This window comes from Python bivittatus, unplaced genomic scaffold (genome assembly GCF_059951505.1).
Source record: "Python bivittatus isolate LINGU-HERP-01145 unplaced genomic scaffold, Pbiv_v1 ctg000520_np1212, whole genome shotgun sequence".
In the NCBI taxonomy this organism is placed as follows: Eukaryota; Metazoa; Chordata; class Lepidosauria; order Squamata; family Pythonidae; genus Python; species Python bivittatus.
The window spans coordinates 1,160,571-1,185,040 of NW_028277080.1; the positions used below are offsets into that span (position 1 = coordinate 1,160,571).

General features: G+C 38.9%; 1 protein-coding gene across 2 annotated transcripts in view; it reads left to right on the forward strand.

Moving 5' to 3' along the window:
* Positions 1-24,336, forward strand: part of RBPMS (RNA binding protein, mRNA processing factor) — a 109,556-nt gene extending 85,220 nt beyond the window's left edge. The window contains exons 7-9 of one of the 2 annotated variants that reach the window (XM_088147467.1): positions 9,311-9,380; positions 16,118-16,224; positions 21,768-24,158. In XM_088147467.1, the coding sequence (XP_088003593.1) occupies positions 9,311-9,380; positions 16,118-16,163 (116 nt within the window). In that variant the 3' untranslated portion in view covers positions 16,164-16,224; positions 21,768-24,158. Of the gene's footprint in view, positions 1-9,310; positions 9,381-16,117; positions 16,225-21,767 lie in introns of both variants that reach the window. The other variant, XM_025165094.2, reaches the window with a different exon arrangement.
* The last annotated feature ends 134 nt before the right edge of the window (positions 24,337-24,470 follow it).

The following is a 24,470-nucleotide window of genomic DNA, read 5'->3' on the forward strand; positions in this document are numbered from 1 at the left end:
CTTTTGTATATAAAGAAAAGCATTGGTAGACTTTAAAAATATGGCAGGGTTCGTCCATGCAAAGTCAGTTTAATTTACCATGAAATGCTGAAGCACATGAAGGTCTATTTGAGATTCAAGAAAATTCTATGGTGTTTTAAGCCAAAGGTAATCATGACTAACTGCCATTCAAAACAACAAAAGGGGTTTAATTGGGACTAACTTTGCTGTACAGCATCTTCTATAAAGATCACATGAGTATCAGGCATTCATTTGTAAGATGGGTGATCCTTGTATAATTTAAGCATTAAATGTTTTTAATTGTTTTAATTTAGTATTAGTTTTTGTAAGCTGCCCAGAGTGTGCCAGAGTGGAAGGCTATAATAAACTTACTGAAATAATAAATAATAAGTCTTTCACCCATTGGGAGAATTATGCCTACATAAAACAAAAATGCAATCCAGTTGCTGAATTAAGATGTTTCCCAGTTAAAAAGCTATAGCTCAATCCATGTTTGGCATGCAGATGGTGACGGGTTTAATTCCTCACCTTTTCATTTAAAAGATTCTCTGGTCCCTGAACTGCATTAGGATGGATCAATGACTGGATGATGATCAGCATCTGGTGGAGGTGCAGGGTTGGATTGAAAATATGTTGTTGAGAAGAGAAGAGGCACTCTGTCCTTGCCCGGGTTAAACATTCTTCCTTCCTCAGTTGCCCTGTCCTGTAATGAAGGATGGAAAAAATGGTTGTGTCATACAGTAAATGCATGACTGACCGAGTATGTCATTGTGTGAAAGATGAGGCATATTCATAAGCTGCATCAATTAGTCAGCTGCATTGCTTGGGTCACTGTGACAGTTTTGAAACATGAAACATGGTTTTGATCAGTGTTAGTCAGCAACTTCACTTCCATTGATTCCAGCAGATTAAATCATGTTGCAGACTAAAATCCTGGAGACTGTTCATCATCACAAGAAATTTGCAAATGTTTTTCTGACCCGCATAATTAAAACTGCACCCTCTCTTTAATGTGTGTTACATTCTGCTTTCTTGACAGTGGGTTTTCTAATTCACTTTGGCCCTGCTGGATCTGAACAGGTTATTGTGTTCTGTGCTTTCAAAGCACCCGGTCAGTGTTAATGAGCCCTATCCACTGTGACCTAAACAAATCTGGCCTGTGGATCCACCCTATTGCTCCCACTTCTGTTTGCAATCTGCTTGTGGGAGGAGCAAGGCAGAGAGTCCCCCTCCAGTTGCAAATAAAGGGCCACAAACTGGCAACTGCAGGCACTTTCTTCCAAAGGAGGCCGGTTTTATGCCTCTTTCTGTCATGCCTCCACTGAATTGCAAGCTTGGAGGTGAGAACCACCAAGGATATCTCCAGGGACAAAGACAGGATTTTCTTCCCATGTGGCAACACTGAGTGCCCACTAATGTGCACCAAGACAAAACTTACCCTTTGACAGAACAAGTATTCTGGACTAGGACTGATTAACCATAGAAAACATGTTTGGGTTCTGGTATATAATTCTTTCAAAACACCATTCAGAATGCAGTCATGGATAAATTAAAAGGCCAAATTCTCTGCTAAGTATTATAATGAAAAGAACTGAAAATAAAATCCAGTATCCTCATCAGATGTGGGTGGCTACGTTTGGAATACTGTCTATGGTACTGATTACCTCATTTCAAAAATTCTGATTACATTGCTCTTAAACCCTCTTAGAAGAAAACCAAGAAGGATCAAGAGATTCTCTTTGAAGAAATAGCAACATGTTTCAGACTTTTGTTTTGAAAAATTCTGACTAAGCTACATGAAAATATGACAGAGATTATAAAATTATGAATGGGTGATAGAATCAGATCAGATGAAAGAAGGTATCTCACACAGTGATTGAGTTTGCAAAATTTTATTTATGATGATCTGACTTATATAGTTAATAGTTTTTCCATGTTTAGGAGCCCCCAGTAGCTAGAGGGCAGAAGAATGAGAAGGTTCATGCCCAGTTTGATTATTTTTTGTAGATGTTGGTTGGCCACTAATGGAGAAAAAATGTTGAATTAGTTAGGTTCTTGGTATGATCTGGCTAGATGATGCAATTTATATAAATTTAACAATACAAAGGAATGTTTTTCTTTGGTTTATTTTATTGACAAAAGGATGCTTATGCTAGCATTGAGAACCAACAGGGCAACCATATTTGGCCTGCAAAAATCCAGACAAGCACTGGATGACAACAAGGACATACAAAAAGCTCTAGCACTTTACTTCTATGTAGTAATTATCTGAGTTTTGCAACTCTTATATGGAAGCCGTAGGGCTTTTCATCAGCACAGAGTTAAACGTGCTATCTACCAATCCTTGAGTTGGCAGAAAACGATACAGGCATAACATTTGCTAGTGATCCCTGTCTTGCCACAGGCATGATGCCCACAAATGGTGCTCTCCTTATTTACCCTAGGAATAGGGTACCTTGAGGACAGGGAATACAGTAACGATTTCCCCTGGCTTTGTTTCCCTCCCCTCCCACCAAACATCACCAGCTAGTGGGAAAACATGCATTAATTATTTCCCTTTTTATGGATGGGGATAGGGATTGAGAGGCAAATTTTTGCTAATGGCTAGATTGATGGATCTAGGGGAGGGTTTGTGCCCATAGCGCCTAAAGTGGACAATAGATGCTGGCTGATACCACCCAAAGTGGCCACCTGATTGTGACACCATCTGAATGGTCAGTAAAGCACACCAGTTTGTATCTGTGACAAAACTGTTGTGGCTTGTTGCTTGATGAAAGGGAAAAACACTGCTGTAATGTGGGAACAACTAAGGATGACTATAGACTATCTCAGGACTGGACTGGAGATGAGGCAAAAGTAATGTTATGAGGACTTGGTAGGAAAAAAGAGATTGCTGGGACAAGTTTGTGGTGCGTTTAAATACATGTAGGGAAAGGCCTCTATAAGACAACATGAAATAAAATTGCATTCCCCAACTACTAAAAAGGTGTTCAGCTTCTGAAGTTTCTACTGGCATTTCTCCCCATACTTCTTAAGCATTTCTTCCTAGCTTGACTAGAAATAGATTCTGTAATGACATCTTGAGTTTTATAGGAATCAGACTCTTGTGCAGTCTCACACAGGTATCATAGAATGCCTTATCCCATTTGCAAAAATAATCTTTCTATAATTTCTTATCATCTGTTTCTTAAAATGATAGTAGAACCCATGTCAAACACTTTCATTAGGCCAATACATTTTACAAAATTGTTGCAAGCTTTTGAGTTTTCAAGAAGTCTTCATCAAGAGTGAAAAGCAAGGAAAAAAGGGCGGAGAACTTGGCTGGTCTTGGAGCCATGTTTCTAGTAGGTTACGCTGTTGGATAGAACAACAGGAAGTCTCTAGACATGCACATTGGATTGGGTCTGATTCAGAATTTGTTACTTGCCTTCTGAAACTTGCTGGCCACGAAGAAACAAGAGCCCCAAATTGGGAACTTCAAGAGCTCTTCCTGCTTTATTTCAAAAGCCCCCTGCACTGAAGGGATACAGAACTGCAAAGAGGAGGCCATTAACCCCTGTTGAATGTCTGCATTGTGAACATTTAAAGCTGTCTATTTCCTGAGTTGCTTTAGACTGCCAATGTGTGCATATGTAAACATGTTTTCGCTGCTGCGTATGTGAAATTAAACCAGTGCTTTTTGAGCTGAAGAGTTCTTTTGAGGTATTATTCTGCTGTTCCATCCAATTATTTCATCAACATGGAAGTGAGAACCAATGCAAACTCTTACATTCATGTTCTAAGGCTGAGTAGAACTTGGAGCAAGTAAAAGTGGACTTTGGAAAAGTGTAGGTGCCAGGCATTTGTAAGGATTAAAATGGTGGTGTTAATCAGAGATGGGTGCCCAGACGTACTCCAGGTCTAAGAGCTCAGCTAATACAACTCTCTGCCTCTTTGCCTTTCCTTTTTTCCCCCATACCTCCTGCACAACATTATCAGGGCTGTAATGTTTAGTTGACTAAAACATTTTCATTAATTAAAATGTGTCTAATTAAATGGGTAACATTTAAACATTATTTTAATATTTTTTAAATTCAAGTACTAATAAAACTGTCCATGTTATTTTAGAAGAGACATTCCCCTTTTTCTTGCAGAGAGTGCTTCTTTTGGAGATGTAATTTGTGCAGATTAATTGTCATGAAATTAATTGGCTAAGATTTCTTTAATACCAAAGTGTTTTTCAGCCAAGGGCCTTACCTGACTTTTCAGTGGCCTGCAAGGTGCCAGGACAAAAATACATTTGATTTAATATAATGAACATTTAAACTGAGCTAAAATTAAAAATGCATTTAAAATTAAAATTGAGCCAGTTTGGTGTAGTGGTTAAGGCACTGGGCTAGAAACCTCTCTCAGCCTTCAGGAGGAAATGGCAAGACACTTCTGAAAAAACTTGCCAAGAGAACTGCAGGGACTAGTCCAGGCAGTTGCCAGGACCCAACACTGATTTGAAGGCACCAAAAAAAAAAATTTATTTATTTTTTTTAAATCTCATTCTGAGAAGGCAGAGTATACCAGCAGGGATTTTTTTTTGTAATGACATGTCCAGAGCATTGCCAAACAAATCCTGGCCTTTTGTGCTAGCGTCCCAACATCAGAGGCAAATTCATAAGTCACATCATGCACGTTTGTGTCATTTGTCTCCCTGACAATGCACACGACCTGACAGACTCGGCGCTTTTCCCTCTGCCCATGCCTGAGTTGGCAACAAACTTCAGTTTCCATTTCTTTTGCCACTGCTGCCCCCTGACTTCCCCCAAGGTTTATAAGGATACACTTCACAGTATACAGATTAAAGCTGTCCTTGGATAGTGTTGAATTAAGGGAGGAAAGACTACTTTAACTCTGGCACAGTTAAGGATGACTTAAGGCTGTTTCACTCACAGGCTGGGGATGAAATGAAATGAAGGCAAGATCAGGGAGACACAGCAATATGTGCTGTGGTTAGATGTTGGTGGGGGAGAAGCCCTGAGAGGCCAAAGCAAAAAGCAAAGGGAAGGTCTCTCATTTTTATGTGTGTTTGGCTGAGAAGCCAATACAATGGTTCTGATTTAGATGGGCAAGTTTCTGGTAGGATCTTTTCATGCGTTACACTTTCTGTGCCTATCTCTCTACCATTTTTTAAAGTGTGAATGGGACAGATGAGGGTTGTGTGGTGGTTGCATTTATTCACCTGTGAGCCAGGTTGATGAATGAGCTGACTGGCAAGCACCGGCTTGTTGCAGTGGGCAAGGTGGGATGCCCCTGGGGCGTCAGGGAAGGACAGATTCTGTCAGCTGCTTGGTTAAGGCTTTGGGAGATAGTTGTTCTAACATGATGAAGAAGCCCACTCTTTTTGAGGAGGGGGTTATTGGCCATGGGATCCTTCCCCCTCCCTCCCCCCCCATTCAGAATTAAATCTAGACCTGTTCATCCAGGAGTTTGTCCTTGTCCTGCAGTTTCAAGGATGGTTTTTTTGCATGACTTTGATTTTCAGGTTACTCACTGCGTTTTGCTACTGCGATAGGTCTGCTCTCCTCACCTGCTAATTTGGGGTCCATCTAAGTGCTGTAATGTATTAGAGAGCTTTTCCCAATCTCGTGGCTTATGTGCTGACTGGAGACAAGGGGCGCTGTAGTGCAACACCTCTGCAGAGGCGAGGTGAAAACTCTTAGAGAAAGGAAAGGGGGAAATGTGTGGGTCGCAGTGCTGGCTGGAGGAAGAGAGGTGTGGTATGGCATCAGCAACAGTATCCACAGGGAGGGTGAAAAATGGCAAGGTGGCAGCTGCAGCAGTGATGGCAAAGCTCTGTCCCTTTGTATGTGCGTGTGATGTTGACACAAGTACAAAAGGGCTAGGCTGTGTGCTGCCATCACCACCATCTTGCCTTGTTTTGACTCTCCTGTAAAGGCTCCTGCATGTCGGTATGGAAGAGCTCCTGATTCTCATACTCTCTTGTCCAGAACTCTTTCTGTAGACAGGAGGGCCTTGAATCCAACTTACTTAATCTGAGCTTTTCATAACATTTAGCAGCAACGTAGTGGCTTATCTTTTTCCCTGATGGTAGATATGAGATTGCTTCATCTGCTGGCTGCTTTGTTTTCGTTTTTGCATTGGTTGCATTCTTTGTTTTTTTGGTAAGTTTTTAAAGAGGCCCAGAAGATTTCTAAGCACAATATAAACACTGATGAAATGACTTCCATGTAATGCTGCATGAAACAGTGAATATGCATTGATGTTTTGCTAGCAGCACCAAGTATTATGTCTTTATATACAATTCATGTTCAGCTGAGCAGAACACCCATATCCAGCTACTGACCACCACATAGATGATATAAATCCTTCCTATTTAAATTATTTGGATATTTATGAATCTGTATTGCCTCTCTAATAATGCTAGGGAAATATCTGTTCATCACACCAAGGATGTAAAATCTGCTCTGCAAAAGGAAGCAGCATTGTTTAGCAAAACTTGATTGACTCACAAAGAATTACAGTATCTGGAAGACATGTCAACAATGAATAGTGGCTGCAAAAGAAAAATTCAAGGATATAAACATATTCAGCATTCAGTTCCCTTTTATTTGTCTCTGACCCTTATTGTTATAGCCGTAATATTTTACTGTGTTGGTAATTATCTGGCAAACTACAGTGTGGTTTTGAATCCATCTTGGAGGAGGACATTCACTTTCATGTCAGCTGGAAAAGAAGGGGATGAGGTGAGGACCTGGCTGAGAGAACTACCTCTCACGGAGAACCAGGCTGCATCCTCAGATAATGTCTGAGGCCCAAGTGATGGAGGCATGAGGTTCTACCAGCATTTTTTTTCAACTTTTTATACTCTGATCTTTCTGAACATATTCCATATTCAGTTAAGCTTTTAAATGGTAAACATGCAGTGAGGATAGAACATTTCATGCCTATCTCATGACTGTATATGGATATCTGTGGGATAAGAAAAGATCAGCTTAGCAGGAATTTCTGACTTTCCCTTCTCCCTGTCTGGCTTCAGTCCCACCCACCTACCCAGTGAGTTCAAAAATAGACAGCTGCTTGATCCATGTGGGAGGGCTGGCTCTGGGGCTGGGAATGAGATGACACAAGAAGTTAATGAGCCTGGTAGTGACTTTAAACTATTGATCTATAGGGCAGGAACTGAGTAACTTTTTCTTCCAGCTGATGGTTGCAGTTTCTCTCTTCAGGCTCTTGTGTGTTGCATCACCAGCGAAGAGTTTCCCCTATAGCTTTTTTTCTGACAATAGTGGATCAGTCCCCAAATCCTAGCAGTTATAATCCTTCCTGATTAAAGATCTTACCTGACAGCTGAGAAACTCAGTATCCAGCTGAATGGTTAGTGCTGATGCTTTGTGGTAAACATCCAGAATGAGTATTTAAGAGTCTCTAGATGTTCTAAAACTGTTAAGTAGTACTTCCTGAAACTTATAAGGTGACCTTCTCCAATCTGGTCACCGTTTTGACTATTCTTCCATTATACGAACCAGAAGGGACTAAATAAATTGACAGTGTAAATGAAATATGTTTAAATCAGCAGGTACCTGAAAACTTTCTAAAGGGTAAATGTTGGCATCCTTTGAAATCCAGCTTAGAATCATAGGAACATTTTATTACAGTAATTGACCAGCTCAAAAAACAAAAAACAAATTGTAACACAGCAAGTAAAAAACACAGTAAAATCCAATAATTTATACAACCGATGTGGTCAAATATGGTGTTTTTTACAAATAGTAAAACTTAGCCATGTTAAGAGAACTAAAATCCCATTGGTCAGATAGTAACAAGTATAAATAAAATGGATCCCTGTGACCTGGAAATCAGACTAGGTGGAGAGTTATTAGCTGCAGTCCGGCATCTTTACAATGAGAGCAATGTAACAAAATGTGAGTTAAAGTTTTAGGAACTCCTTCAGCACAGAATCTTTGTTCAGATGGGCTATCTTGTAATTTCCTCTCAAAAATTGCCTTGAGAAGGCAGTAAATCTTACCAGGTGAGGGCTCTTCTGAATTTGGGAACTGTTACTTGGTTTAGATATCTAGCTGCTTTGGAAAAAGATGAGGAACTCATCTTTGGGGATAACCAAATCCTTCCAAATCCTTGGCATGCTGTTTAAGGGCTCATATATCCCATCATCAGGATTGCATTAAGTGAGAGACCATAGCACTTCCATTTCTCCATCTCAGATATATTACTAGCATGATACTCCTGAAGCCTTGGCTGTATTTTGGCATTTTCTCAAGCAACGCAGCACTTATATCTAATCTATTGGAATAGCTTGTCTCAATTGTCTGAATTAAAAAGGTGGTTTGAGATAATTACAATGGGCAGAGGGTGTTATTTAAGAATAGAATGATTGCTCAGGGTTAGAAATGACTACTTTTTGTTTTCTTCAGGATCAATTTATTCTCCAGAATGTGAGCCAGAACTTGAAGTGATTTTGTTGTGGAGGCCAACCCTGTGCAAGTGATGTGTCTCCATAGTAACATTACTTTTTGCCATATATACCCAGGAAACTAACATTCTGTTTTCCTTTTGGATTTTTACATACAGTAAAGGGTGAAATATCTTTTACTATAACTTAAAATTATGTTTTATTATTTTGTGCGTGTGATTATGGAACCCCACTGCACGATGTTTTGATTTAACTCTCCAGGTCTCCTAGGCACTGCTTAGTTTTTAGGTATGAAATATTCCCCTCTGAAATATGAAAGGAGGTGGTGCATTATTGATAATGGCCACTGATCTCAAGTGGGGTCTGCAAATTGCACGTGTAAGATTACGTTTACTAGTCCCCTACCTTCAGTAGTCAGGAATGCTCCACTGAATCATAGAGTAGTACTCTTTGATGTAAGCAGAATAGGGCAAAAATCTGCTCTCTTTGTTCAGAGTTCTTTTAAAGTAAAATACTTTAAAAGATCTAGATTCATAAGCGATTTCTACAGATTAACCAGGTAGTACAGATCTATTCTCTCCTTTAATGCTGTTTGCAAACTCATTCTTCTTGTTGATCATATTTGTTTTTGCTCCCTTGCTGTGTGTAATGATTTAGTAGCTAAGGTACTGCTTTTATTAGTTGTCTTAGAGCATCCCCAAGAAGCTAGGATATAAAATTCAAAATTAATAAGTGAAAACAAATGAAAAGTAGGTCCCAACTTGCTGTTTGGGATACAAGGGTGAGTCCTAGTTCCTCGGAGCTAGAAGAAAGAAGGGCATTGTCCGAAAGCATTGTTGGCTTTTGCCTGAGTCCCCTTTCTCACTTGTGGGCTTTGGTCTTTTTCAGATCCGCTGGCTCCCTCCCTCAGAGGCTACTTCCCAGGGCTGGAAGTCCCGTCAGTTCTGCTGAATCCTTTGTGAGTAGATGAGAAGCACCCCTTGCCAGAGGTTCCAGCTGATCACCAGGGGGAGTGCAAGGGCTGTGGCTTCTGTTTCTCATGTTGTGTATAGAATGAATGTCAGACCAGTGATTACTCTCACTCTTGGAGCCATTCCCTTTTTCCCATCTTCAGGTATCCTCTCTCTGAAAATGGTCACTTCTAACCTTTAACAAGGAAGGAGAACTCTTTTATGCAATTTGGAGTGGACAGACCTGTTGTTCTGTGGCATAGTATTATTATTATTATTATTAATATTAATATTAATAATAGTAGTAGTGTTAATATTCTGAAAGTTCAAAGCGGCATACATAGGAATCCTTCTAATTGTTAATTAGGAGAAGCTGGGCCAGGAGAGAGTGATGGTTGAAAATCATGGTGGTCAAGTGGGACTGGAATCTGCATCTCTTCAAGTCCAAGACTAATACTTTAACCACTGGCTTAAATTAAATTAACTGGATGAAATTAGAAGTTGCAATGCCTTCTTAGAATTGATATGTTTGTCAATTTTTTAAACTGATTGGTACCATAATGTTAAAATAAGGTTTAGCCCTGTTCCCCAAATATTTTTTCACCATGGGAAAGAATGTACAAACAAGACTTTTCCCACAGAGGAGGCTGTCCTCACACATATCAGTTCTAAGAAGGCATTAACACAAAGATGGCACCTATCTGCAGCTCCTTAAAACTGCTGGGATCCAGGGAAAAGAGATGGCTGCACTGAAGCACCTGCTTGGAATTAAATCCAGAGCCCTGGAGAGCCCTAATACAAAACCATAAAATGGAAGGCCAAGCATATAGCAGGCAGTTTAAAAGCCTATAGCCGCTAGTCTATTTAAAAGTTCAGACTAATAAAATAATATTTTGATGGCTGCCTAGAAGTTTGCCACTTTCTGAAGGATCTTCCTCGGATGCCACAACAAAAGACAAAGTCTGCTGCCCTCTGTAGCTGCCCGCCTTGCCTGGGGTGGGAGTTTCTCAAGCAGGGCCTTAGGTAAAGATTGCATGAGGCCCTCAAGATGTTTTCATGTCTCCACTGATTAGTGATCTCCCATTCTTTTAGGGATGTGAATAATCCCTTCCCTGTGGAGTCTGTATATGAGCCCCCTGTAGTATGTGGGATAACGGGGCAGGAAGGAATGCTATTTAGGGAAGTGCTTGGGGCTCAAGACTGGTAGAGAGCTGTCCTCAGATGATCTGAACTAGTTGAAGGTCAGAATAGATGAGTGACATAACTACATTGCCTAGGGTTCGTGTACAAACTACAAACAGTTCCATCTAAAGATAAAAGATCCCAAACCAGACTCTCTGTCTTTTGCAGCTTTTTTCAGAACCAAAGAGGAGAGTTATCTTCCCCTCTCTGTTTTTAAATTATTTTTAGCCAAATAAAACAAATCTGCTCCTTCTTTTAAAAAACAAACAAACAAAAAAAACTAATGAAAACTTCACTGGCTGCACTTCAAGGTTGGAAAGCTGTAAATCAAGGGTATACACTCATGGGGTTATCGAAGGACAGAGGCCACAGGGGTAAAAAAAAAAAAGGAAAAAGGAAAAATGCAAGCCGAATTTAGTTCTGTAAATAAAGTGGGACAACTTAAAAATGCAAAGCAGCATGGCTGCCCTGATGGGTAGAAAGAAGGAGGGAAATTTTCCCCTGAGGAACGGCTGGTCTGAGTCAGTTTAAATTCAAACGTTGTTTTTTTTCCTTTGGAGCTGTATTTTTCAGACCTTCTACAGACAGATTGTTCTTTCCATATGGACTATATGTATCTTCTCCCTGCCCCTGAAGCCCTGTGGATTGGAGAACTTATGCATACCCTCATTTCAGTCAGGATCCACATGAGCTAAAATTACTAGGTTTCATTGTCGCATTGAGACAATGAGCCTGGTAGCACTCCAAAATGGATCCACTGCCTTTCTTGCATCTTTCGATGGCAGAGACGTGTGGCAGAATACAAGCTGTTGTTCAGGAAAAGGTGTGCTGTGAGTGAGGTGTGCATACATGGCTGTGAGTGAGGTCAGATACACAGTTGTGACAGCTGCAGAGAACGGTATTGGAGATGTAAGAGGGAGGTGTCAGCATGCTCAGAGGAATGCCAGATTTACAGGGAAGGCAACGTAATTAGGTTAAACAAAAAATCCTGATGAGCAAAACAGCTCTTAACAGCAGTCAAGTAGGACTAAACATAAGCAGTAGGATTGGATGCTGAACATCTGCAGGAAAAACAAAATTTGTGGGTGCAAGAGTGTGATGCAGTGTTCTGAAAAAAGGCTTGGCAAAACCTTAAAGAAGAACAATGTTTTGATGGGGATCACACATTGCACTATGTCAAAATGGCTTAGTGTGTTATGTGAATCCAGCTGCTGTGGCTTATGGCTTAACATATGTTTAAATTCCAATTGAGGCTTACTGAGCCATGACTTAGCATGACACGTGAACCAGTTGTGTTGCAAATCCCACTTAGGCAGTTTTACCAATTTTCCTCTCATATATGAACACTTCCAGATTCCATGGGACAATCTCAAAACCACAACTACAGAGCATTTCTGGTGCAGCTTCTGCTTAGCCACAAGCCAAAAAGCTGGTCAGGCAAACTTCAGCTACATTAATGGCTCCAGTTGGACCAACCAGGAAAAACCACAGTGAGATGGGAGGTGACAAATTTGAAATATAAAATATAAATTAAATATAAAAATACCATAGCACCACTACAATAGGATCGAAGGGGCTGTACACACCCCAGCTTCTTTTTTATCCCACATGTGACCACAAGAGGGGTTTAAAGGTCACTGATCAGCTGACTGGATCACATGAGTTACTTTAACCCCTACCCCAAAACTAAGTTAGAATAGTGGTGAAATAGATTTGCCCTTTCATATAGGCTTCAACCATTCCCTGAAAAGACAAATCATGATCACTAAACCAAAACCTGATGGGAGATACTTGCCCCCTTCCCCATCATGAAATCAGCTGTTGATGTGGGAATTGCAGCAGTGGACCTTGAGAGCCTTGGCCCGTTTTTTCTTACTCCTGTCCTAAAGCCATTCCAACAGCAGAAGGAAGAACCCAGGAATTAGAACAGGGACCTGGGTTTTTCTTTCCGTGGAAGCTACAACCTGAAACTACATGGAATTAAGATGACATAATGAGCCATCTCTTCCTGTCCAAGATGCCTCATGGGATCTGTATAGCTGCAGTCTCGGTGGCCTTTTGCTGCTCTTAAGAATGTTTGCTTATTTAGATACACTCCTGCCACCCTGTTTCATTAAATGACAGATACCATTAATGCAGCCAGCTGTGCCAAGAAGTGCCCAATGTTATATGAGCCAAGGATCACACTTGGCAAGGTCAGAACAACAACAACAACAATGGCTTTAATTTAACCTTATACTTCATTAATTATAAATGAATGTAAATATGCTTAATTAGCATCTCAGGGGAGCACCTGGGGCTAACCTCATCTGGGCTTGGAAGCTAAGCAAGGTGAGATCTGGTTAATACCTGGATGGGAAGTTGCCAGGGGATTCCAGGGCTGTATCTAGATGGGGAGGTTAAAAAACAAAACCCACATCCTTGAAGAAGACAATGGCAAGCCACTTCATTATTGCTACCAAGAAAACTACATGCCTATGTTCATAAAGTCTATGTGGAGGCTTTATTTTAATATAATTATTCTTCCCATGTATTACAATTTAGCAGCGACTTTTAAAGAGACTTTGCCATTTATTGATTCTATATCTAAAATCTAATACAATGCTAAAAAGAATTTGCTGGTGATGATGCAAAAGTAGGTTATCATTTCCTATTCCTCTACCTCAGAGAATGTGACTAGTTTCTGATTACTGTATGTGACAAAGTAACTGTGTTGGCTGGGAATTTGGGAGTTGAAGGCCAACACACCCGAAGGTCACCCTGTTGGAAAAGATTTTGGAGAAGTTCTGTGACGCTCAGTGGCAGTCTGCTGTCTAAAGAGCCGAGCTTTGAGAGGCCATCTCTTCATGCTGTGCTTATGAGCGCCCAACAAGAGACCAGTCTTTGCTGGAAATTCACTGCTCAACCTTTTATTCTAGTCTGCCAAGGCTTTTTTTTTTTTGGTCATGTGTGAAATTGTTAAGCACTTCAGAACAAGTTGGCCTTCATATACCTAAATTCTGATTCTGATTAATCCAGTATTATATTACACTAGGAGAAGAGATGCTATTCACCTGAATATTTTGCATTTCACTTTAAAATCCAGCAATTTCTATCCCAAAGTAAGTTTTGAAATTGCTAAACTTCATAAGAGAGTATTGGCTTCTAAGTTAAAGTGCCTAAAGGATTGATAAGATAAAGATAAATTGATAAGATTGATAAGATAAAAGATTGATAAGATAAATCTATTCAGCTTAGTCTTGTCGCATTTGAAAATCACAGCTTCATTAGACACAGTATAATGATTTGCACTGGTATTTTCTTTTTAAAACTCAGTAAATGTTCTTTTCCTAATATAGCAACTTTGTTTTCCAAAGCCTAAATAATTTAATCATCAGTGATTAAATAAGAATTGTTCGGTGTTTTTAAGCAGAGATACAATGAGTGCACCAGTAAGTTATTTTCATACTAGCATATTTGTGTATGAGAGGGAGAGATGTAAAAATAAGATTGGAGTACTTGTAGATTGTTCTCTCCAAAACATTATGCAAACATAGCCATATTTGGGAACAATTCTCTCAGTCATCGCAACAGCAAAACCACGGAAACATCCCTATGTAAAGTTCACCTCTCATAACGCATATGAATCTTGAGGCATCAAGAAGGCAAACAGGCTCTCTTTTTAAGAGCCAACACCATAAAGTGGTTATTTCATATACTGAAAGTACATCTGCTGGCAGAGCAGCCTGGCAACAGAGAATTGCTGCGTGGGCTACTACTGCTTTGGGCCAGTGTTTTACAAGGGCCTGTTCCTATTTGGAGGATGAGCCAATGCTTCAAGTTAACCTTTCTTGCTGGCTTGGGTCATTTTGAGGAAGAGATCCTTGGACTCTTCACGCACCCAACTTTTGACTATAGCCAAGCTATTTTTTACTTTTTCACTGCCTACCTTTGGGCAAGTAATTCTTTCTTATCCTAGCCTATCTCTCTAGGCTGGCTGTGAAGATAACAGAGAGATTTCTTTTCTTGATCCTGTTCCATAGTTGGTCAAAGATGGGTGGCATATACTGTTGACTAATCATTGCAAAACCAAGCTAAACTTCAGCTTTTCCATTGATCTTTAACAGGATTACAGCTTTCTTTTTGCAAATAAATATAATGTAATTATAGTTAATTGCCTAGGGGATTCTCCAAGTTGTTTCAATCACTGGAAACCACAACATTGTCCATAAATAGGAACAACGAATTTCCTTAGATAAGTTAACTCACATTTTTTTTGGTGATTCAGTGTGACATTTAGCAAGTTATCATTTCCTAGTCTTGTAGGGGATTGATGTATCCTCAAGAACTTCCCCTCTGCTTATGTGCATTACACTAATAGCCAGTTACAAATGGCATGTCTCCCATGGATAGAGGAGGTTTCTGCAGTTCAAATGTTGGGAAGCAACAGCATTATAGTGTTGATGTCTTTGGAAAAGCAGTTGATGCTCCTTGTCTGCAGAGCCTTCGGAGATTAAGGGTAGAATGTAAAACCTGGGAAATCAGAGGGTAATACTGGGTTATGAATGATCAGTTATTGGAGATGTATTGAGCTATTGGTTTGCTGCTTATATTTTAGTTATATTTGGTTCTATTCATCTTGTACTATGTTGGATTGTGTAAACTGCTTGGAGACATGATTGGAACAGCATGTAAGTCCTAGTAATAAGTAAAAGATAAACAAGCAAAAAAGTGACTGAAGTACATATGGGTATCTTGGATTGTATGTGTGCTTTCGAGTCAGTGTTGACTCCTGGTGATTTCCTGGATGGGTTCCTGCAGTTTTCTTGGCAGCTTTTTCAGAAGTGGTTTGCCATTGCCTCCTTCCTAGGGCTGACTGGCCCAAGGTCACCCAGCTGGCTTTGTGCCTGAGGTGGGACTAGAACTCACAGTCTTCCGATTTCTAGCCTGGTGCCTGAACCACTACATTGTACTGGCTTTATCATGGATTGTTACCACTGAAATGTTGCTACCATATCATTATTTTCCAAGCTAGACTAAAAGCAAAATATATAGTCAGGAGGGGAAATAAAAGCCAAAAACAGTATTCCTGCATATTAGCATAACATGAACCCAGTTTGTTGAACAATTAAGTTCTGTTATAGCTATTTGTATTATAATTGTGTATTGTATTTCAGTCGGCTGCAGATGCTAGGTTTTTTTCCTCCCCTATATGAAGCTTATCTTAATTTAAGAAATACACGGCCAAGGAGTTCATTGTGCTTTGGGTATATAGATCAGGCTACTTCTATTTTTATCTATTATCCAAACCTTGTATGTAACCACGGGAAATTATTTTCACTGTCCTGTGTAAGTTACAATGATCTGGCTCTTTCCTAAGTTGAAATCTAGTGACTTTAAGAGATTGTGTAAGACAGAGATCTAATTGGGTGGTTGGGGCAATTTGCTCTCAATTGGTTTCCATTTTCACGAATAATATTGGCAGATAATCACAAGGAAAAATATGTTGCAAATACTACTTAATGATACTCTATACATTTTACATATAATAAATGGAGTTTCTGATGGCATATGTATCTCTTAGGTACCAGGTGTGTGATGGCGGCTACACTCTGTCTTGTGGGTATTAATACATTTTCCCAAAGTCGCTACTGGTGTCTTACCTTCATCTTCCAAATTGCAGTGTGGTTGGTAAGTCAACATCTAATCATAAAAGTATGTTTTAGTTTGAGTGAACCAAAAATCTTTAATACCTCTTCAGCAGTGGAAACAGAAACCTAGGCTTCTTCTCCCTCCCAAAATAGTTTGACCTAGGAAGCATCGCTGAGGAATGCTTTCTTGTATCTTCTTTAGCATACATCAGAGTGATAGACAGTGATAGACATTGTGAGTGTGCACATCAAAAGTATATGGCATAGATTCAGAAGCTGAAGCTTTCTAAACCCAAAATCATTAGTGCAAGGTTGTCTTGTGCAAAGACATTTCTAAAACGTCATGTCTGAGCTGAAATAGCAGCTTACCAACACCTAGTATTGCTTTTCCTTTTGGATTTGGTTAGAACCATTTCTCTTTATTAAGCTACATATTTAGGAGAAAAATACTTGAAGAAGCCCTTCAGGTGTAGTGCTTCTGGAAGTGAACCTAGCCACTATTCACTTCCAAGCCATGGAGTTGGATTTTAATGTAGTTACACTTTCAGTAGGTTTATTGAAGTCAGTTGTGTTTGATGGAGATGTCACTGATTTCAGATCTGCATAAGAACGACTAAAGTTAGTCTAATCCATGAATGTTACTAATCCCTCATGCCAGCCAATCCTCAGCGGGTGAATCACTGAATGCTAGGGCTTGGTACACTTATTCAGATGGAGGAGCATACATTCCCAGTTGAACATCACAAATATAATTCCTGCAACTGCTGCTCCCTGGGCTGGCCGAAGTCCTCTTGCCTTGCATTTTCTCTGTTTTTAATAGTCAGTCTGGGGTATTCATAAAACAAGCAGTCCTAATTTTCATTTGAACAACTGTGTTCAATTAGAATATAATAATCATAACCAAATTGAAAAAAAATCCAGAAATGACTTTCAAGGAACCTTCATTTTGAGACAATTTACCTTTCAGTTCTAAAAGATTGAGACAAACAGCTTGAAGAAAATCTTGATCTCACTTGTTAGCCTCCTTGAAGTTGTGATTAGAAATAGGATGCTTAGATAGATGAACTCAATTAATCTGTTTATAAATGTTTGCTTGTGTTCATTATGGCCATTTACAGGAGTATCAGATAAGTAAAATGAGCAAAGCTACTGTACGGAGCAATGCTTTCTTTTCTTTTTTCCTCATATTAATTTGAATGTAGTATAGAAAGACCATTTGGGAGTCAGGCAGTGTAAAAAATAAATAAATTAGATTGCAGGAGAACTATAATATAATTTGGAAGGCTTCCAAATGTTCTCACACATAAGAGCTCCACTAAGGAAGTTGAAAGAATTGCAAAGACACTGCAAATCCAAGAATTTTACAATATATATTTACATTTTTTGTAAATGAAAAATATACTTAACCCATCAAGGTTTCTATTCTGTCACGCCCTTCAAAGGGACTTCATGTTGATAGCACATATAGTAGTGCTTAAAAGTTTGTGAGCACTTTTAAATTTTCAATATTTCTGCATGAATATGACCTAAAATGTGATTTGTTCTCCACACAAGTCCTAAAACTAGATAAATTAAACAAATGAGTAAAAAATGTTATACATTCACTGATTCATTTTTTTATAATACATTTATTAGAATTGTACATGGATAAAAGGTAATACAAACCTAGAAAAGATATAAAAAAAGAAAGAAAATAAAAATAAAAGGTGACTTCCTCCTCTCTCCAAACAAGTATAAAGATTTATTGTAGCTTAAGACCTTCTGTAGTATTACAAAAACCCCTCTTCTTCCATTTGTCATCCCTTAATAATAGCCAATTTATAACAAATCCATCCATCCATACACACAAAAGGAGTAAGAGTACCAGAAATGACCAATATATTTTAATCTTAAACAAATAAATCCATTATACATTTTAACTATAACTTTCTCTAATAAGTAAAACATAAAAGATTTATCCCCATAGGCATAAAAATACCAACAATAGTAACATATATATCTTAAACTAAATGAAATAAGTCCCTTCTACATGCAAACCTGTAACTTTCTCTAACAAATAGGACATAGAACATTTATCCCCATATGAAAAAAATCTTGAAATCGTCATCATACTGTTGCCTTTAAAACCCAGTGGTGTGGAGCTGAAGACCTATTCCCTAAATTTGGGAGGGAAATCAATTTTACCTTTGCAAAGGTGGCTTCTTAGCCTGCCCGAAAATACGAACCACCTAGTATTTCAGCCAAAGTGAAAAGCGTTTATTATAGGGTACAGAAACAAATGATACATACATTCAGTATATGTGATACATCAGAAAGCAACTAAACAATAAAAAAACAGTGATTAGACGTGAGAATTGAACAACAGAAAACATTGATTCCGGATAGCATTCCACAAGTGGCAAATGTATAGGTCACTCCCTTTCCCAGCCGTTTTTATCTTTAAAACTTGCATTCAAGGACTTTCAGAATATGCTCTCTATTGTTTAGTTGCTGAAAAGGCAAGTTCTCAAATATACTAAAAGAAATGGCCTTGGCCCAGAAGAAAAACACACTTTCCTAAAGTTAGAAAAGAGGCCTAGATTGCCATGTTAAAAATGCTAATATCACCTTTTTAAAATGCTAATAATGAAGCCTAAAATTCCAGATAACAGTATAATCCTGGTCATAAGAAAATATTCCAGCTCAGAATCACAACTTATACAATTTAACCCTGATCAGATAAGCCCACTTTGAACTCCTTTTTCTTCTTTTAAAGAGACTTGATCTTCACTCATTTCTTCAAATAAAATCCCACATGATAATCTCTTATAATTTTCTCCCTATTTTCATACTTCCCTTCTGTGGATCCAAAATAAGATGGCTCTCAGTCACTCTTCTGATTTATAATCTGAATATCCCCTTTAATTGTTAAAACATCATCTAGTATAACTTATAAGTTCCATGCAGCTTCTTTCTCCTTGTCACTTTTATAGTCAAACGTTTTTAAATCCCATTTCAAATCCACAACATCTTCTTCCATGTCTTCCATATCTCTTTTATAGTCTGGCAGTTTTTTAAAGTCAATTTTAAGATCCCTATTCAAATTATCCTCAGCTTCTGTTTTATCCAACAAAGTTGTTTCTTCTTCTATAACTTGTTAAATCCACTTTAGGTGTATCAAAAAGTTTTAAGAATAAGTCCTGAACACGTTGTTCCCAAACCAACTTAAATTCTTCTATAGTAAGATAATGTTCTTCCATTGTGTTAATAAGTATCTTCTCCTTTAATTGCTCTCTGGTTCCCTCTAGTTAACCTTCAAAGCCCAGTCTTATCTTTTGTTTCTTTTCAGAGTCAAAACTTTCCCACAGAAAGGTTTCTTACAATTAATTCCCAAATCATCAGCTTTTAAATTTTTATAAAATGTAAAAGAATCTATAAAAACTATTCTTTCAAATCCATATGGCCCCTTAACTGTCCATAATGAACATTCTAAACTCTGTTTTGCTGTTTCAAAATTTTTTTTTCCTTTTAATCTTTAAACTTAAATTTTCTTTCTTCAGGGATAGAGGGAAATTCTCCCAGTATGCAGCAACTTGCCCTTCAGAAAGTTTTTAATTCCAAATAAGTTCATAGGTAGATTCATTTGTCAATTAAAAGAGGAAGTGTACACAAATGTAGTGTCCTTTTGAAGGCTCAATGTTTCCTACGACTCCCAGAGCATTCAGCTCGCTGGAGATCACTAATTTGCAGTCTCTTCATGGGGAGCTTCCGTAAGGAGTACTTGAGGGAGATCCAATCATCTATCTGGAGATGGTTCCGAAGAGCCAGATCCTTCGTCAGATCATCTTAATTGTCGTGGCTATCAGCTCTGCAAAAACAGAGCCGTCTTCAATCCATCATTAATTGCCTGGAAGTCACTTGTTCATTGATTTATTGAGGAAAATGATCCAAAGCTACATATTTGTGTTGGCAAAAATATGTGAACCTCTAGGATTATCAGTTCATTTGAAGGGGAAATTTGAGTCAGATGTTTCAATGGGATGATAATCAGGTGTGAGTGTGGAAGGTCCTGCCTTATTTAAAGAACAGAATTCTGGGTATTACTATCGAAGTCTAATCATCACAACATTGGCATGAAAATAGTTGTTGATGCTCACCAGGCTGGAAAAGGTTACAAAACTATTTTCAAAGAGTTTGGATTCCACTAGTCCATTGTTAGGCAGATCTTGTACAAATGGAGGCAATTCAGCACCATTGTTACCCTCCCCAGCCAAGATCACACCAAGAGCAAGGCTTGTAATACTCTGGGTGTCTCAAAGACCTCCAGGGTAACATCTAAGGAACTAAAGGCCTCTCTTGCATTGGCCAGTGTCAGTGATGATGAGACCACCATCAGGAGAACACTGAACGACAGTGGTGTGCATGGCAGGAACGCAAGGAGAAAGCTACCACTCTCCAAAAAGAACATTGTTACCCATCTACAGTTTGTGAAAAATCATGTGGATAAGTGTTCTATTGGAAGAATATTCTGTGGACTGATAAGGGCAAAATAGAACTTTTTGGCTTGAATGAAAAGCGTTCCGTTTGGCAAAAGGCAAACACTGCATTCCAGTATAAGAACCTTATCCCATCTGTGAAACGTGGTGGCAGTATCATGGTTTGGGCCTACTTTGCTGCCTCTGGACCAGGACGGCTTGCCATCATTGATTAAACTATGAATTCGGAATTGTACCAGCAAATTCTACAGGAAAATGTCACGGTATCTGTGAACTGAAGCTCAAGAGAAAGTGGGTCATGCAGCAAGACAGTGACCCAAAACATACAAATTGTATGACCAAAGAATGGTTAAAGCAGAAGAAAGTTAATATTTTGGAGTGGCCAGGTTAAAGTCCTGACCTTAATCCTATAAAAATGTTGTGGAAGGACCTGAAGCGGGTGGTTCGTGCGAGGAAGCCCACCAACATCCCTGAGCTGTTCTGTAAGGAGGAATGGGCTAAAATTTCTCCAAGCTGATGTGTAGGATTGATCAATGGTTATTGGAAATGTTTAGTTGCAGTTGTGGCTGCCAAGGGCGGCACACCAGTTACTGAAAGCAAAGATTCACAGGGTTTTGCCACACACAAATATGTAGCTTTGGATCATTTTCCTCCATAAATAAACGAACAAGTATAATGTTTTTTGACTCATTTGTTTATTTAGATTCTCTTTATCTAGTTTTAGGACTTGTGTGGAGAACAGATCAAGATTCTTACTATTTTCTTACATTATTGTACCTTTACATATTAAAGCCTTACACATTATAGCCCTAGACTGTGGGTTCATTTGCTGCATTTTCATGGCACCTTTAAAGTACTCCAGCCGTTTAACATGGAAGTGTACACCATCTCCTTGCCTCCATCCAATACCCAGCTCCTTAGCATGATTAGCCTTCTCTAGCCTTTCCTATTTTGGCACCCTCCAACTAGGTTGTAATTGCAACTCTCTGAATCTCCTGCCACACCAAAAGGCCTCCAGGTTTGGGAAGGCTGTTCCCGCCTTTCTGGCCATTTGAGAAGTTTGGTGGTGGTGGTGTTTCCTCATAAGCATGTCTTCTGTTTCTTACAGGCTTAAAAAACCTCACACGAGCGTGGATTCCTTCAAGACTTTGCCACAGCCTCTATCACACATCTTCTTAAAAATAAAATAGAAAGCATTGAATAATAATAATGATGATGATGATGATGATAATAATAATATGATGTTCCTCTTCTACATTGTATAAAAGCTTAAGAGTTTAAATTCTATAAGCATGAGTGAATTTCTGGTTTGAAAAAAATATTTTCAAGCAGAGCAGCAAAGAGAACCAAGTATTTTTTTATACCAAGCATTGTAAGAAAGAGGATTTTACCTTGGGTGGGATAACTGATCATATGTTTGACTTTTAAATATGTGTAATCTCCTTTTCCTACCCTTTTAAGATGCATGTTCAAAGCATGTTTTTAAATCCGGTTCAGATTTTTAAAAAAATGTATTGTTTGAAATGCACAGACATTTTGGTTATCCTGTCTGGGAGCCTGAGATGGTGTGTTTTTAATATATGAAGTGTATTCCTGTGGTACATGTTTTCATGTTTCACCTAATTGTGCCAAATTATATTGAGCAAGACAATCAGAAATATAATAGCTTTTTCATGACTGTAAAATGTTACAGTTGATGCGCTGTACATTAGCGGTGCCTGATCGCTAGTTCCTGCTGTATTTTTTTCTTCTCCATATTTGGATACGCAATTGCGTGGGAATAAGTAGTAGTGCACAATAGAAAGTAGAAAGGCCCAGAAAAAGCTACACCCATTTCTATTATAATTGAAAAGGTGCAGCCATAATTAGGGAAATTGCTGCAACTGTGTCTGTATACCACTTCTCTTCAGACAAACATCTCATGCAGTTGTGTATATTATTTGGAAAAGGGAAAAAAACAACAACAGTTATTTGTGAGAACCCGTCCTGGATGGCAAAGCTGCCCAGGAAGTATGTACTCTAACATCCACACCATCTACTTTTGTAAGAACCTATACTTTGTGTGTGTGTGTGTGTGTGTGTGTGTGTGTCTTTGACATCTTTGATAGGTAGTTTAGTTTTGTGGTTTTGCTCCAGGTATAAAGCAAATTGATTCTGGTTATTTGTTGTTACTCATATTCTTGGGGAAGGTAAGAGGTGACTGGAGCACTGATCCAGAAAACTGAAGTACCTCATGCCTATAAAAAATGCCAAAGGTTTTTGCTGAAGACAGTTCTAATGAAATGGCCACCTTTGGGGTAATGGCTTGCCAGCTATGCTTGATCCTTCCCAGGTAATCTCAGTGGCAGGCATACATATTAGATCCCAAATCTATGCATTGGGGCCAATTTATGGGTTTTGAGGTAGCAGCAGCCCCACATAAAGAACTGCCCTCAAGCCCTGAACTCCCTGCTGGGGAGCATCTTCAGGTGCCCACTTTTAAAGAGCTATTCAGCTTCACCTACTGTATGTCTGTGCTCTTTGAAAAAAAAGAGCAGAACAAATAAAGCTGCTTTTATCTAGGAACAGATGCTTAAAGCAGTACTGGGAATGATTTCAGGCACAACCTTGCAGGGAACAGCTACTTCAAAGTTTCCACTTTCTTGAAGTGTTTTCTCTCTAGAGCCAGATAATGGCTACAGCCATATGACTACCTGGTCTGGGAGGACTCTAGGGCTATAATGGGACTCTAGAACATTGTTGTTTTTTTTAAGTGTTGCTTTCTTTCTGTTGTAGAGAAGGAAACCCCCACACAGCTCAGCTTTAGCTCAGGGGTGACTCACTTAAATTCAGCTGTGCCCAAAGGCTGCACCTTTTGGAAGCTAATAGCTTGAATGATTGAAGTTTTTCTGATCTGCTTCCTGTTCCCACTTTACATGGATGTACATCCCATTGAATAGAATAGGACGTGCTTCTGAGTAATTGTGCATAAGATTGCACCTTTAGTTCTTTGGGCAGCTAGGAATGCAGCTACCTGGGGCAGAAGAGTTCCTATATCATTAGTGTAAAATTATTCCTCCCCCAATTGTGGAAAGCTGCCAAGGCCAGAAATTCCTCTATCTTCTCCCTCCAGCTGATGACCCCTTAGCCTTTACAGTAGTGACAAGTCTGGCTATACTGGCTTGCTCGGTAAGGAAGCCAACAGTGTTAATAGGATCAAATCTTCATGAAGCAGCTCCTCTGGCCAGGATTATTGTCACTTGTCCTGCGAATAAGATACAATTTTTTTGGTAAGAAATATAAATGATACGTCAAAAAGTCAAAGGCTTTAAGAATGCAAAATTGCAAGAGGGTTGCTCGGCATGTCCTCCTCTGGATGTGATGCAACTGCTACTCCTGGGAGTTGTACTCTGAACACATCAGAAAAGTCCCAGGTTGGAACTAAGAAATAGCCATTATTAAGCAAACAATATGGATAAATTGAATGAATTTAAAATGTAACAGTAGGTGGTTGAATAACCCTAAAAAGGATTGTGCTGGACTGTTCAACAAAAAACTTGATTTTCCTCTACTGCCTTTTACTGGCAGTGACTGATATAAACAATGCTTCCAATTTGTCAATTTTTTTAAAAGAAAAAAAGTTGTTAAAAGATACTTTTCTATTATAATTTTCTAAAAATAAAAGCAATTAATAAAATAAAAGTATGGTCTATGCTATGGTGTCTGATTATTTACTTGTACTCATTTGAGCCAACCAGAACCTGTGAAAATCAATGTTAATATTCCTACCTAATCCCCACCCAGTGTTCTTATTTTCATTTATACTTCCCTC